Source organism: Elephas maximus, chromosome 20, assembly GCF_024166365.1.
Source record: "Elephas maximus indicus isolate mEleMax1 chromosome 20, mEleMax1 primary haplotype, whole genome shotgun sequence".
Lineage (NCBI taxonomy): Eukaryota > Metazoa > Chordata > Mammalia > Proboscidea > Elephantidae > Elephas > Elephas maximus.
The window spans coordinates 61951853-61968786 of NC_064838.1; the positions used below are offsets into that span (position 1 = coordinate 61951853).

At 39.1% G+C, this 16934-nt stretch overlaps 1 protein-coding gene across 5 annotated transcripts in view; it reads right to left on the reverse strand.

The window, feature by feature from the left end:
• Positions 1-465: 465 nt before the first annotated feature.
• DNAH12 (dynein axonemal heavy chain 12) overlaps positions 466-16934 on the reverse strand; it is a 210342-nt gene continuing 193873 nt past the window's right edge. For all 5 annotated transcript variants that reach the window (XM_049861985.1, XM_049861986.1, XM_049861984.1 and 2 more), the window contains 8 exons: positions 14764-14997; positions 14293-14481; positions 11471-11574; positions 9676-9880; positions 4833-4970; positions 3557-3648; positions 1939-2006; positions 466-731 (listed from right to left, as the gene is read on the reverse strand). In XM_049861985.1, the coding sequence (XP_049717942.1) occupies positions 541-731; positions 1939-2006; positions 3557-3648; positions 4833-4970; positions 9676-9880; positions 11471-11574; positions 14293-14481; positions 14764-14997 (1221 nt within the window). In that variant the 3' untranslated portion in view covers positions 466-540. The remainder of the gene's footprint in view (positions 732-1938; positions 2007-3556; positions 3649-4832; positions 4971-9675; positions 9881-11470; positions 11575-14292; positions 14482-14763; positions 14998-16934) is intronic.

A 16934-nucleotide genomic window follows, 5' to 3' on the forward strand; every position in this document is an offset into this window, starting at 1 on the left:
TTAATGGGGGAGGAACAACTCAGAAAAGGAGGGTGAGAATGGTTGCACAACTCAAGGAATGTAATCAATGTCACTGAATTGTACATGTAGAAACTGTTGAATATTGATCTATGTTCTGCTCTGTATATTTTCAACAACAAAATTATTTTAAAAAAAGAAACATTGCACTTGTGAAAAGAGAGAATTTCTGATATTAAAAAATTTTCCCTTAGTCCCCCAGATCTACTTGTCACACACACAGGATTATGTGAAAAAAGAAGCAAAATAAAATCTTCAAAGGTTTTCCATATACTTCAAAGAAACGTTTCTTATCACATTTTTTCCCGGAGGAGTCTGACTGTGATCTTCTCAAAAGAGGCCAGCTAGAAGGCTGTATTCCCATCAAGAATGGTAAATCAGGGAGGACAACAATGCAGAGGCCATTCACAAAGACCATTGCAAAAAATGACACAGATACTTGCTTTTATAACAGATATTTATTTTTAAGTAAGTAAAGACAATGGTTTTTCTTCCTTCAGATGTTTTCTAAATTTGTCCAATTCAATCATCCAACTGACAAAGCAAAGCAACCCCACGCTTGATCCAGTGTTGAGTGGGTTGTTCTGTTTTTAACGACATCGCAATAACAAAGTTAGTAGAATGTCCCGTAGTGGAAAGAGTTCCTTTTCGTTCACTTGTCTTGTACAAGGGACAGACATAGGCATTTGACTTCTCAATGCTAGACTTTTTATCTTGAAAAAGAAAAATATATCCATTTAATAAAAGGAAAATAGCCACTGGTATTAGAAGAACAAGTATTTATCTTGCAATAAAATGGCCAGTACTAAATCTACGATTCTGATTATGATTTTTTAAGATTTCAAACTTTTAATTTTATTATTGTTATTTCGCAGCTAGCATGTAAGTTTACTTATAAAACAAGGCAAGTGATTTCATCTGGTCTGTCTTTCTAAGTCCAGAAAACAGGAATGGGTGTTAATGTCTGGTCACCTGGCAGGCATGAAAATGCTGAAGAAGGACTTGGGAGAGATGGAGAAAGTAGGAGAAGGTGGGGAAGAAGGGATAAGACATAGCACAGGTAACTGGCAGAGATGCAGCTCCTTAGAGCTTTAATGCAAGAAGCTCATAATTACAAGAAACTGGCATTTCCATTTGTTTTCAGCTGGTTATTAATAAGAAAAATGCACCAACTTTTACCTACTCACAAAAAGAATGTATATACAGTCCCTAAAAAGCCAGATATATTAGTCTTTTAAAACTAGGACCACATTTCAAGTAACTAAAATTGAGCCACATTAATAATGAAAAAATACGGAGTGGTGACTAGGTGATTCGTAAATATTTTAATTTACAGGAAAAATTAGAGAAGGAGGAGAAAACAAAAGAATGAGTCCCATTTTTTCAGGCATGTGGAAAAATGGTGATGCTGGAAGGTGGGAAAGAACAAGTGGCTTCTTCCAGGGAGCAGAGCTGGTCTCTGCCCATGTGGCTTGCAACATTCATATGCCTTGAGGCACCTGGCTGGCTGGTAGGCCTAGAAGCTTCTTATACAGAAAATGGTAGTCACTAGCTGGAGGCTGTGTTACGCCTATCTGTGCCTCTAAGAAGTGTGTAAACAGAGTTCAGGTTGAGCACATGCCTGGGCAGCTGTGGACTCTCTGAAACTCCTTGTAGAAGTATGGGAGAGGGGAAAGAAAACGATTTAGCCCATGGGCTAATCGAATAAACCGGCAGAATGATATTCTCAAAACAATAAATGCCACATTAAAAAAGGGGCGGAAAGTGACAATGTATTTCCAATATAAACATTAAGTCACTACTTATAATTGAACTAAATCTTAATATGTTTGAGACAGAAGCTTCTTTGGGGGAGCACTTAATAGCATCTATCATTTTCCTCCTTAAAACACTAAGAAATCTTGTTAAAAGTATACTTACTTGGTTTTATCCATATGATGGGCATCAGGTCAAAAAGAAGTTTAGGATGTTGTTCGGCAAGTAATCCACTGTGAAGAGAAACGGACAGAAATTAGAAACAACTTATGAAATGTGCTTCTTAAGACAGATTGCTACTTAGATATCGGCTTTTACCATGAGAGAGGACTGGAGAAAAGGAAGAACTGAAAAAAAAAAAAATTGAGAAACAGGCAATGAAGAACTGAGATGAACAAAAGAAAATTATGGAACAGCAGAGTATACAGTCAACAATTACCCATGCCTGGGGGGGAAGGATACAAAAGATTAACACGTTCAGCTGCTAACCTAAGGTTGGAGGTTTGAGTCCAGCCATAGGCACCTTGGAAAAAAGGCTGGCAACCTACTTCTGAAAAATCAGTCATTGAAAACCCTATGGAACACAGTTCTAACACATGGGTCACCAGGAGTTAGAGTGGAATTAACGGCAATTTATTTTTTCCATTTTTAAAGTACTGTCATGAGGCAGGCATTACACTATTACATTTGACCCTCACAGTGATCCTGTCCCCCATTCCTATTCTTGTTTCATAGATGAAAATGGTGGCTCGGACAGGTTGAGTACTTTTCTCATAATGACACAGCTCATAAATGCCAGAGTCAAGATTCAAACACAAATCTGCCTGTCTCAAAAACTGGGTTTCTTTTCACTATGCTGTTTTTTTCTTTCTCTGTTTGTTTGCAGGGGGGAAGGAGGGAGGGTAGGAGGGAGGGAAGGAAGGAGAGAATGCAATGAGAGATCTATATATGTGGGATGAAATATCTATCTATGTAATAAAGACAAAGTCACAGATTAGATTTCCTGTCCTAAGAGAGGCAAGGAAGGAAGGATAAAAAAGAAATGAGACAGAAATAACAAAATGAACTATGTGCAGCTGACTCTCCTCATAACAGTCTTGGGGTTCTCTCTGTATAGCTATCTTACTGTTCCCTCTTACAGGATTCTTCCATATGTGATTTCTCCCTCTTGAGCCTTTAACGCTCCCTTGGGAGCAAAGTCTAACCCTGGTTCTGGGAATACAGGCTCATGCATACCACTGGGTTATGCCAAAGAGCAGGGCTCCAAAGGAAATGCTTCTCCCATCTCCCCTACCCCGTGTGTGTACATATTAAAACAGGAATAGAAGTTGCTTAGTTTCCTGAATGAAGTCGGAAATTCAATCTTTATTTTAAATATTCTCATTATTTATTATCTCATCAAAATACAAAAAGAAGTTTTCCATTTGCCAACAGAAATGGGAACTTTACTCCAGCTGTGAAACCGTTTAAAGTGAGGCAGCCCTACACATTATAAAACAGAAGGCAACTGTTACAAAATGGAAGGAGCAGGACAATAATTTTAACTAGCTTGTCTACTAGTAAGACCATTTAAATTGTTCAGGATCTAAAAATAATCACTCATCAATTGCACTGACCTGTATAATGATTTATGATAAGAATTCTGATATTATTTATTACTTGTATTATTCCCTAGAGGCCTCTTGGTTATTAAAAAAAAAAAAAAAAAAAGAAAAGCTTCAGACACCTTATGTCACCTGTTTCAGCTACAACTGAAGAGGTCTTTGGAATTGAAACTACTGACCTTCTTCTGTCCCAGCGTGCGCCATCGAGATATAGCCCGTGGATAAACACGCCATCGTCCGGTGCTGTGTCAGATGTATCGAAAGGAATCACCTGAAAGCAGAAGCGCACAGTGGGAATGTCTCCCCTCCCCTCCCCTCCCTCGCCGGTGTTCTCTCTCTCTGAAGTGTCCTGTGGCAAACTCTCTACTGTCTAAATGCAACGGGAGATCTACACACATGGGGTGAAATATCTTATCTATGTAATAAAGACAAAGTTACAGATTAGATTTCCTGTCCTAAGCTCCGTGAGGCAGCTGTCTTTCCTGGTCTTCACCAAAGTCTCCTCCATATTCTGATTCCTCCTATTGCCAGTGACTGTCCTAGGTGCTTCCATCTGCACAGTCTCATTTCACCCTCACAGCCACTCCGTGCAATAAGGCTTATCAGCCCCATTCTACAGAAAAGGGGTAAGAAAAGCAACTTACCTAGGGAGTCCTATTTTCCAGGTCTTATCAGCTTTCAAATGGAATAAAGTTAATAACTGAAGTATGGAAGGTTCTTTTAGTATCTAAACTAGTTCATTCACCCTAGAGTTTGTTCCTTTGCAGAAATATAAAGGTAAGAGCACTTTCAATATGAACAGAATACTCCTGGCTTGAATTTTTGCAAAAAAAAAAAAATTGAATTCACTGTCTTTGAATTGGTATGAAAGCAAGTGCAATTCTTTCATGGCTCATAATAAACAATTCAAAGTATCCCAAGTTATTTAAAAACAAAATGTACTGAGAACATTCATTTGCTACTACTGTGTTAACATTTCCACACTGAGCCTATTTATTCATTTTTATGTTTACTCGTTCAGACGTTATAGTCCTGCTTGATTTGATACTTGTCTCCAGACAACTTAGTGCCATAAAACATAAATTAAGTAAGTATTCAGAACACATTCAGGGAATCTCTACTACATAATGGCTTGTTAAGCTATACATTTTTCATCCATTTAACACATAATACAGTTCTTTTTTGAAACATTTTATCAGCTTTTACTGTATCTCTTATAAATTTTTGCTGAAATAGAAGAATATCATTAAATTATTTGAATTGAATATTGAGGTATATAGAAGTTCTATCAGGTATAGCAAGGCAAATATATATTTTCTTCATGGAAGACAAAGAATGGGAAGAAGTCACACTGTTTATAATGGGCTATAAAATATAAATTCTGGGAATCCTTCATGCTTAGACATTATGCCTTTGATGCGATGATGTACCATGGAGTTAAAAGAGCTACTGTACCTCAAATTCGTATCCTAGTAAATCAATAGGGATGGTGTGTTTTCTGGCAAAATTCTGCATTGCTCCAGTTAAAAAGGCTTGGGTGAAAAAGAAACCCGAGAGCCAAAACACATTCGGCTTTCCTGAATCATACCAGTCCTAAAAGGGGAAAAAATACATAATGTTCATTTTTCAACTTACACGAGTGTCAGCTGATATACAGTTGATTACTGTGTCTGGTTTTTGTATTTGTTGCCCAATCAACAAACACACTGTCACACTTTCCATCATACAACTATCTTCCCTGCCACCAAACATAAAACCTATCTTCCCTCCTACCTCTCTTCCTTTCTAGTTACTCTTCTCTGGAAATTCAAACTAATTTGAACAGGGACATGAATGAAACATAATTGGAAAGATTCAAGTCTTCTGTAAAAAGCCAAATATAAATTACTTGGACATCTATTTTATTGATTGTACTGAAAAGCAACCATCTTATACATTGTCTAACTATAGCCCTCACGTTTTGATTCCAGTTCCTTAACCCTCGCAGTGCTGGTTCAGTGGTAGAATTCTCACCTACCACGTGGGAGGGAGACCTGGGTTTCATTCCTAGCCAATGCACAGCCACCACCCATCTGTCAGTGGAGGCTTGCCCGTTGCTGTGATGCTGAACAGGGTTCATTGGAGCTTCCAGACTAAGACAGACTAGGAAGGAAAGCCTGGTGATCTAATTCCAAAATTCAGCCAATGAAAACCTTATAGGTCACAATAGTCTGACCCCTAGTGGATCATGGGGATGGCACAGGACCAGGCAGTGTTTTGTTCCACTGTGCCCATAAGTTAGGGCAAACTCAGTGGCAGCTAACGACAACAACAAGCCTCTTGAATCCCTTCTCTCCATGCCCTCTGCCCCACTCCAGTTTAGATCACTGTATCACTGTGTACTGTCTTCTTGCTTCCTCCCTCTCCCTGTTCAATACACCTAGAACAATGCTGCCAACGTATACCTCACCATGTACTGTTTGGAACAGGTTTGATAATCTGCACAATTCTTCAGTGACCTACTAATACCCACCAAGTTAGAGTCTAAACCCTTAGTGTCCCATTCAAGACACTTCACAATCAGATCCCAAATTGTATTTCTGGTTCTATCCATTTTTAGTCCCCTTTAAGCATCCTACGTCCTAATCAAACTGGACTATTTGCTGGTCTCTTGTCACTGTTGGATGGAAATCTGTTGTTTCTTCTGCCCTCCTTAAAGTGACACAGCCCTTATCTCCTTCTGGAGGACAAACCTTCCTGCCCTTTCTGTCTAACAACTTCTGGTGTTGGAGTTCCACCCAGACTGAAGGTGTTGGGTGGGGTCGTGAGAGTGGGGGACAGAGGAGGGAGGCACCTACCTGGCCAATCATCCTTCTAGTCATAGTGATTGATTCAACCCAATGAAAGCCCAGGAGATGCAGGGGCTTTTGCTGAGACTTTTGGGAGAAAGACTCATTCTCAACTCTTTGAAGTTATGTGGATGTTGCTATTGCTATCTTGCTACCATCAAATGAAAACCTAACTGACAATAGCATTAACCCAAAGGGAATGGAGCCAAGAGATGAAATGCGGGAAGCCAGGACCAGGTAACCCTGTTTGCACCCAGGTCAAATCCTGCCTGCTGTCAGTTTAAACCCTGGATTTTTCAGTTACATAAGGGAACAAAGTTTCTTTTTTGCTTAGGTCAGAATTTTTGTTACTTAGAACAGAACTGATCCCAACTGATACACTGCCTCTTGTCCCACTTCTGTCTCTAAATCATTTCCCTGTCTTTGCAGAATCTAAAAACCATTCATCCTTTTAGACCCAGCTGAAATTCTACCTCATACACAAAACAAACCCTGCTTTCCTGATGCTGCCTGGTCCATGTAATAAACCTGGCTTTCCTGAGCTGAAAGAACTCTCTCCCCTCTTTGAACTTCCAGAACATTGGACACATTTGTCTTTTATGACACATCCTGTTGTACACTGTATTAAGTTTTTTTTTTTTTTAATATATAACTTGTCTTCCTGTAGGCTCCAGGCAGCTTGAAAGCAGAGTTCATGTTATAATCATCTTCGTATAATCTTTGTATAATCATCAAGGCACAACAAGGTACCTTGGCAAAGTGTGGTCTAAATTCCCATTTGTTGAACGAACAGATGAATGCACTGAGATGAACTCTGTGTCTGAATGAGCAGTACACTACAGGAAGAAGACAGCTTCAGGAAGAGAACGGGAAGCAGACAGCTTCCGGAAAGGAAGAACTGCTGCTGGAGATGTTGCAACAGTACCAGCTGGCAGATCAAGAAGAGGCAGAGAAAGAGACAGGACTTAATAAGGGCGCAAGCCAGGAAGAACCATGAGAAAACCCAGTCAGCAGGTGTGTGAGAAAGTCCCTCACTCCACTCTGGGCTTCGTTTAGTCAAGGATGCCATGAGTGGTCAGCTTCTTGTAGAATTTCTGAACTAGTGACCATTTACTGAGTGGTTACTATTTGCCAGGTACTATAAAAAAAAAAAAAATTTTTTTTTTATGCTAAGCACTCTATATGATCACCTCATTTAATCCACGCAGTAACACATTGAGTTGGTATTATTTCTCCCACTTTACTAACAGGGAACTAGAGTACCAAAAGATTAGTAACTTGCTCAAAGTGATATAAAAAGTGTCAGATCCAGGATTTGACCTGGGATTATGCCCAGTGTGTGAGAAGCTTTTTTTTTTTTTTTTTTAAAAATGGCACAGGAAGGAGAAAGAAAGGGTAAATAGGATAAGTGGTGAGAGGGAAATGAGAAAAGGATAGAAAACTCAGAGGACCCACTTGCTGAATTTGTTAACTCTAGGAACCACTAGGAGGTGAAGAAGAGTCCAGGAGAAAGAAGGATGATGAAAGAAACAGTATGGCTTCTGTAAGGGTACATGGACAATGGGGAAACCCATTCAGGGAAAGATTTGTGGTGAAGGGATGCCCCAGTAATGAGTGAGACCTTCTTATTAATTCAAATGGCGTGATGCCAAGGGGCAATTCAAATTTCAGGTCGTACAGAGATTGATGGGAACTTCATATTAACAACAACAGGAATTTGTCCCAGAGACTACCCTAGCTGGCGCTATGCCAGGACCTCTCTGGGGGACCAAGCTGAAGTCTCCTGGGGGACCAAGCTGAAGACTCTGAGGCTCTTTAGGAACAAAAGAGTAAACAGGAAATGTAAGCCGTTTCAGTAAGTTTCAGAAAAATTTGGGAAATAAACTGGAGCACAAAAAATAAAATAAAAATTACAACAAGGTGAGGAAGGAATTAACTATACATCAGATGCTTTTGGTAAGAAACGGAAAGAGCCTGACACACAAGTAGCAAAGACACGCTGCTTACAGGGCTCGGAGATCGCCAGGTGCGCACATTCTCACCTAACAAAACAGCAAAGGTAAAAAGAACTCTAATTACTGAGAAAGAGGCATTCATATTCGCTATTGATGGGGATACAAACTGAATACTTTTTCTGGAGACTGATTAGGTAATCTTTATTGAGCGCCCTAAAAAATGTCCAAATGGAATCTGCTAAAGCATTAAAAGAATAAGGAATTACTGACCAAGAGGGATTTTTCTAGGAACACAAAACTATTTAACATCTGGAAATTAGTGACACAATTTAATGCAATAGTAAGCTAAAGAAGACAAAAATCACACTGTCAGCAATAAATGCCGAAAAAGCATTTGATAATACAACAATTTCTGATGTTATAAAAGAAGAATCCACATTAACTGTTCATATACAGGAACTATGCTAAGTACCTCGAGTGAATTCTCACATTTAATCATTATAACAATTCCATGAGTTAGAAGTGCTCATTTTATGGATGAGGAAACTGAGGCTAGTGTCAACTCTTCTAAAGCTTAAACTTCCATTCTATCCTAGTTCTTTTGTTCAATTCATAATCTACAAAAAAACTCCTATAAGTCAGCTTTAAAAAAAAAAATAGTCCAAAATAAAAGTGGGCCTAGGACATGAATAGGCAATTCACAGAAGAAAATACAATTGGGAAACACACATACCAAAATAAGCAGTCTCCCTAATAATTAAGGAAAGGCAAATTGAAACAAGAAGATACGGTGGGCCTATCAGACTGTCTCTCCACATCCTTACAAGCACTGACTATTTCATGATTAGCTTCTACAGTGAAACAAATGTTTTGTATAAGAAAAATACAACATTCAGTATTCAACTGAAAAATCATATACCTGAAATTTGTGAATGTCCAAAACAATATTATTTTGGGTGTCTCTCCCTCCCCCTCACATACACATCAACCACAGGATGGGTGTAAGCAGAAGAATCGGGGAAGAGGAGGCAGCGTCCTGCCCTGAACATCCTTTATGAGGTGGAAGGCAGGGGATTTCAAAGCACTCATCTTTTCTCTGGTTATATGAGATAAGAGACCATGGTGAGGCACTGATTTTAAGACAATGGCCAATTATTGATCAATCCAAGCCTCAGGCTGTTTTCATGACTCACCAGTCAGTATTTAAAACACAGGACAAAACTGCATTATGATCTCAGAGAATCACAAACTTAGAATTTCCAGAAATATACATATTGCATATTATCTGAGTTCTGGTAAAAGAAGGTCTTTTATCTTCTACTTAATACTTTGAAATGTATGTAATTTTCAATATTCTAAAATTTTGGTTAGATTACCATGAATCTATTAATCACATACCATTTAACTCAAAGACATTCAAGTGATCACAGCCAATTACTAACATCTCCCCAGTCACCCCCCCAAAACACTTGTATATTTATACCTATATATCTATATGTATATAAAATCTTTTACCTGTAAAAAGCTCAACCGAGCTAGAAAATCCGTGATGTAACTTCCCAGGGGTTTAAGACTTGGGTATGATCGTTTGGCCCATGTTTCTGGAACCCTTCCGATAAGTAAGCTGCCAGAGAGGGCCTCCAATGTAGAATCCATTACAACTATGCCTTTAATAGCTTTTTCAAGGGCTCGTAAAGTGTTACGTATAGTTTTAATTAAACTGGAATGAAAGAAATTATGTCATCAACACACATATGGTAGTAAATATCAATATGCAGTCTTTCAGAAGAGGAGGATATAGCTGGAATCTCATTCATGGCTTCATGGGAGTATTTCCCAAAGTCACATCTCATTTGGTGGTAAGTGGAGTAATTTTAGGTGATACTTAGATGAACATTTTTCATTTGAATCATTACATAAAAAAAAAAAAAAAAAACCAAACCCGTTGCCGTTGAGTGGATTCCGACTCATAGTGATCCAATTGACAGAGCCCCATAGGGTTTCCAAAGCTGTAAATCTTTATGGAAGCAGACTACAACATCTTTCTCCCACAGAGCATCTGGTGGGTTCGAACTGCTGACCTTTTGGTTAGCAGCCTAATGCTTAACCACTGTGCTGCCAGGGTACCTCGAATCATTACATACATATTGCAAAATACAGAAAATAATACAACTAGCACTTCAAGCTTGTTGCATTCTGGGTGTTAATGCTTAGGACCTGATAAACAGAGACTCATTTAAGGACAAATATTAAGTAAATAATATGATAGTTGGCACATGGAAATATCGAAAAAAGTATCAAGGAGTTGTGCAGTGACTGAGTCTTGGGAAACACTGCATTACTATATATTCACTTATACATTTGCAAATACTAATGCTTCCAACTTAGGCCCAAACTGCTAAGAACACCATAAACATACCTGTAGTGAGGGTTTTAGGCTAAGCAATTGAGAGATAGTATGTAATTATATATAAACATATATATTCTTCGTATTAGGAACACTGAATTAATTATGGCATCACAGTGTTCTAATATGCTTTGTTTTAAAATGTCAAAAAGTCTGGAAACCAAAATAAATTTGGAAGTGCTTTAGAAGATTCATAACCAAAACAATTCTCCATTCCTTAAGCCAGTGCTGAGTTGCAGAGAACTCAATAAAATCCAAAGTAAATAATTTGTTTGCTTTGTGGGGTACCAAATCAACCTGGACTGGACTCAGGAAAAAAAGGGAGGTGTACATGTGTTAGGCAGATGAAAAAATGACAGAAGATGTGACTGTACATAGTCCTAGCTTAATGTTCATTCTGTCTTTACGTCCTGAAGAGAACAGTAGCAGATGGGTGAGGAAATTACGATTACTGACTATTTTAACCAGTAAAAGCTGATCTCTTTTTCATCATCTTTTTACTTCATAAAAATACCTTCCATTCTGGGGCAGAAGGTTAAGAAACTTAAAAAAAAAAAAAAAAGGAAAAAAATTCTAATGAAATGGTAGGTTTTGATAGTCTTTTCTTTAAAAATTTAATTTAATGCTACTATGTCTTTTTATTGAAGAGCCCTGGTGGTGCAGTGGTTAAAGTGTTTGGCTGCTAAGTGAAAGGTCGGCAGTTTGAAACTACCAGCCACTCCGTGGGAGAAAGATCTGGCAATCTGCTTCCATAAAGATTTATAGCCTTGGAAACTCAATGGGGCAGTTCTACTCTGTCCTATACGGTCGCTATGAGTTGGAATTGACTAGAGGGCAATGGGTATGTCTTTTTACTGACTTTGGCTGGTTGCCGTCTGAATTACTAATGATATAGAGCCTTACTTGTTAAATCGTTCCATTTCTTGTACTAACACAGTATTCATGCTCTCTTCATATCTCACGGGATACTTTGATAATGCTGCTTCAATGTCAAAATCATTTGGGAGCTAAAAAATAGATTTTGAAGATCACAAATTACTCTCAGAATGGGTGATTATTTTCATTCACCTATAATATCAGTAATAGCTAATATTAGGGAGTTACTATGTCCCAGGCAAAAATTCTCACAACTGGATCAATAAGCAATCTTTTAGAAACAGATTGCCAGGCCTGTCTTCCCACAGCTGGGTGGGCTTGAACTGTCAACCTTTCAGGTTGGAGATAAATGGAGAAAAGATTGACGTTGTTAAGGATCTCATTTTACTTGGATCCACAATCAACACCCACGGAAGTAGCAGTTGAGAAATCAAATGAACCATTGCACTGGGCAAATCTGCCGCAAAAGACCTCTTCTAAAGTATTAAAAAGCAAAGATGTTGCTTTGAGGACTAAGATGTACCTGACCCAAGCCATGATATTTTCAATCACCTCATATGCATGCAAAAGTTGGACAGTGAATAAGGAAGATTGAAGAAGAATGGATGCGTTTGAATTATGGCATTGGCGAAGAATAGTGAATACACCATGGACTGCTATAAAAACGAACAAGTCTGTCTCGGAAGAAGTACAGCCAGAATGCTCCTTAGAAGGGAGGATGATGACTTTTCTTTGTCTCACGCAACTTGGGACATGTAATCAGGAGGGACCAGTCCCTAGAGAAAGACATCAATCTTGGTAAAGTAGAGGGTCAGTGAAAAAGAGGAAGATCCTTGATGAGACGGATTGACACAGTGGCTGCAACAATAGGCTCAAACATAACAACGATTGTGAGGATGGCGCAGGACGGGGCAGTGTTTCATTCTGTTGTACATAGGGTTGCTGTGAGTTGGAACTGACTCAACGGCACCTAACAACAACAACAATGTGCCAAGCAGGAGTCTCCGGATGGCACAAGGGGGTAAGCACTTAACTACTAGCTGAAAGGTTGGTGGTTTAAGCCCAACCAGAGGTGCCTCGGAAGACAGGCCTGGCAATCTCTTCTAAAAGGTCACAGCCTTGAAAACCCTATGGAACAGTTCTACTCTACACACTGAGGTAGCCATGAGTTGGAATAGATTCTACAGCAACTAACAACAACAACATGTGCTAGACAGTGTATTTACTGTTTCCATACATTTTCCTACTTAACATAGCCAACACTCTTAGCTGGCCATTATTACCTCCATTTTGCAGAAGAGGAAATTGAAGTACAGAGAGGTTAAGTAGCAGGCCCAATGGCACATGGCCAAAAAGTAGTCCATTTGAGTCCACAGGTCTCTGACTCCAGGGCCCATGCTCTTAACTACAGGATACAACATTTTGTAGAAGATATGCACTTCTAAAAATTTGTATGATTTCTTTCTTAAAAATTGAATGCTATTTCCCATTTACTAAAACTGATTTACTATTTCATAAATGTCTTATATTTATTTCCAATCACTTGTAAACCAGTTCCAAGTAGCTTAGCTTACCCCACTATTAAGTAATTAATTCTGTATAAATGCAGCAGGGTCCCAGGACAAAGGAAGACAAGGCCACTGAATGTCTGATTTGTATGAGGCACCTCAGGGGTACTTGAGGAGAAGTGGCAAAGGGAACTTTGGGACTAATGATTAAGCCACAAGATACTGGTATTCACACTCCTAAAGGGAAAACGAATTTCCCAGTCAGCTGAGCCATCCCCAGGTGATGGTTCCTGGGTCGTGAAAAAAAGTTTGTCTAAGTCCGACTACCCAGTTGCTGTGGAGTTGATTCCAACTTGTGGAGACCCCAGGCACATTAGAGCAGAAGTAGATTGCCTGGCCTTTCTTCTAAGGTGCCTCTGGGTGGACTTGAACCTCCAGTCTTTCCGTTAGCAGCTCTGTCAGGTATGAGATGGAAACTTTGTTCAACCTCTCTGAGCCTCAGTTTCTCATATAGGAAATACAGGGATAATTATAGTACTTACCTTGGAGGGGTACTGTGAAGATCTGTGCTTAGGACCATAATCATTTTTAAATACCTTTAGTTCTTTATTGAAATTAAGGCTTATAGAAAAATAGTGAGAATAGAGAGCACCACTCGGGTTTACTTAATAGGACTGAGTACATTGAGCTGCATTATGAACAAAAAAACCCTAGCAATTAACTTAGTGTTGATCTTTTTTCTCTGTGCCTCCTCACTTCCTAAGGTATAGATTAAAAACTATTCTTTTCTTAAACCAGCAAGTTCAGACCAACCGTTTTTCTATATTTTTTAAAAGTAGGTCCATGACCTCTTGTTTATAAATGATAATAAATCATACATTCATTAGTTCATCCACAGCTATAGTTACTAAGAACTTACTATATGCCAGGCATTATGCAAAGCACTTTCAATTCATGACCTCTTTAACCTTCGCAAGAACCTTATACAGTAGGTACTACCTTAAAACCTTCGAAAGCTGGAAATCTGTGTAAGGCAGAAACCTGTCAGAGAAGGAAAATGCAAATATTTTCCATTATATAGAAATAGAAAAGTGGAGACGGCACCCTGTCGAAGGCGGAAAACTGTCACGACCTGGCAAAACAAGGCAGTCCCGTGGAGTTCTGGCTCTTACAGGTTTCACTGTATTATCACCTCTTTACAGATTTGGAAACCAATGCTCAGAGAGGCAAGGCATCTTGCTCAAGGTCATAATGCTGGTAAATGGAGTTTTCAGACTGTCATTTCAGTGCCATTTTGATTTGAATTATATTATAAGCAACATATTTTAAGGTAAATATTACCTTGTTGAGAATATCTTTGGTAATTTTTAATAGAATCTGGTCAGCACTTCCTGAGGCTCCTGTCTGGGTGGCACCTCCCTGGGTGAGGAGTAAGGACTCAAAGAGGATTTTCGTTTGTTGAAGGTCTTTGGAGATATCAACATTTTCATGCAATCCAAATATCTCAGGGTCTTGAGTAAACGGGAGTTTCTACCAGGAAACACATCATTTAAGCCACACATGGTCACTGGATATGTTACTTCATAAGGTAGATACATTCAGACCAAAAAAGGGGTGAAAACCAACTAAGCGTTACCTAACGGGTGACTCAAAATTTCCACTTTCAGTAATTACTAGAAGCAAAAGGTATTAAAAGACTACTGAAACCATAATAGTTGTTTAAGCCTACACATTACAGGGGAACATTTCACTACTTGCATTTAGAAAAAAATCACACTTAAATCAAATCCTATTTTCAGTGGTATCAGTTACCTTAATGAATTCAGTATAGTTATCATAGGTGCCTTTGGGAGGTGCAAAATAGTTTCCACTGGGAGAAAACTTATAATGAGGGTTTTCAACTATCTGCGGATTATAGAAGTCGGCCAGCATGGTCAGCAGGAGACGTCTGTCCCAATCGTCTGTCACCCTTCCGCCATAGTTACACTCCCCGGTCAGGTAAGAGATAGCTTCGAATGGAACTGCATCATATTCATTTATAAACAACTGAAACAAAGGAGAAATGACACAAGGAAACCTAAAACAAAATGAAGTCTTTTGCTTCATTTCATGTAAAGATGGCATTAAATATCCACACGATACATGCGAATCTCTCCCTCCATCTATTTATAATCTATGTATGCACATCTGTGTGTATAGGCATTCTCTGGGTGGTGCAAATGGTTGAGGCACTTAGCTGTTAACCAACAGGTTGGAAGTTCAAGTCCGCACAGAAGTGCCTTGGAAGAAAGGCCTGGTGATTTACTTCTGAAGAGTCAGCCTTTGAAAATCCTATGAAGAGCTTCTATTCCGTAACGCCTGGGGTCGCCGTGAGTCAGCATCGACTCGACAGCAACTAACAACAACAACAATAGGCATGAAGAGGTGATGAAAGGATGATCATGGTAGGTTGTCTTTGGGAGGCTGGGACTGTTGGTATTTTATTTTTAATTAGTTCACTTATCTGTATCTTCTGATTTTTTTTCTGAAATAAATATGTATTGTTTCTTCTGTAATAAGAAAAAAACTTACAAAAAATTATGACATGAAAATTACCAAGTCTTTTTCATATGAACTTGAATAAACCTTAATTTAGGGCAGTGGTTTTCAACTGGGGGCAGTTTTATCCCCTTGTAGATATCTGGCAATGTCTAGACAGATTTAGATTGTCACACCTGGAAGAGGAAGAAGGTGCTACTGACATGGTAAAGGTTTGGGATGCTGCTACAATGCACAGATCAGCCCCCACAACAAAGAACTATTCAGCCTAAAATGTTAATAGTGGCAAGGCTAAGAAGCCCTGTTTAGGGCACCATTTACAGTGTGATAAAAACAAACCAATTCCAAATTATAGTGCCAGAGCCTGGTTCACGCACCACGACAAAGTTTCACTGACAGCACGTATCTTCTCTAGTTGCCTTAATATTTTTGGGGGGGAAGGGGCTTATTTATATTTTTATTGTACTTTAAGTGAAAGTTTACAGAGCAAATCAGTTTCCTACTCAATAATTTATACACAAACTGTTCTGTGACATTGGCTGCAATGCCCACAATGTGTCAGCACTCTTCCTGTTTCCACCCTGATTTCCCCGTTTCTATTAGTCCAGTTTTCCTGCCCCTTCTTGCCTGGTTATCTTTGCTTTTGGGCAGATGTTGCCCTTTTGGTCTTGTACAGTAGGTTGTTCTAAGGAGTACTTTCCTCACGGCTGTTATTGTTTATTTTATAGGCCTTTTTTTTGGCTGAAAGTGATCTCCAGGAGTGGCTTCAGATACAAGTTAGAAAGGCGGCTAAGGGCCATAGTCTCGGGAGTTCCTCTAGTCTCCAGCTGCCTTATTATTAAAGTAATAATAGTAATAAAAACTGGGGAATGTAATGTTTCACACAGAGAATTAAGTGGCAACATCAAGGCCTGAATTTACCTTTTTCAGTTGCAGGCTCCATACTTTCCCCACATACAGAAATTCTTGATAGCTTATGTATTGGGAAGGTGTAAGTTACTGGTTAAGGGATTTTCTTGCCACTGAAGGTTACCTGATAATGCAGGAATTATAGCAGAAATGGCACACAGTTGAGAAAAAAGGTTTCTAAATTGTCCAGAGTCAAGTTAAAAGAAGGCCTAATTCTTTGAGACTCCCATGTCTTCAGGGGCAAGAGGACTGCCAAAGATATGAGAGGGGGACTGAGAGACAGGGAAGGTCATCTTTTTGCGGAATGAATTATTTGAGAAAGGAGGAAAGTTTCTCCCTATCCTGTCTTTGGGGGAGGAGATAGGGATGTTTAATGGGGTCTTCTTCCTTCCCAAAACTGAAGGGCCTTGAGAGAAGTTCTTGTTAAATTGATGGTGATATATAAGAAGTGGCCAACTGACAACTCTTTCTCTGGTTTTCCACCCACCCACTCAGCCATCAGTTTGCTGATTTGCCCCTTTGGAGAGAGGTGGCCT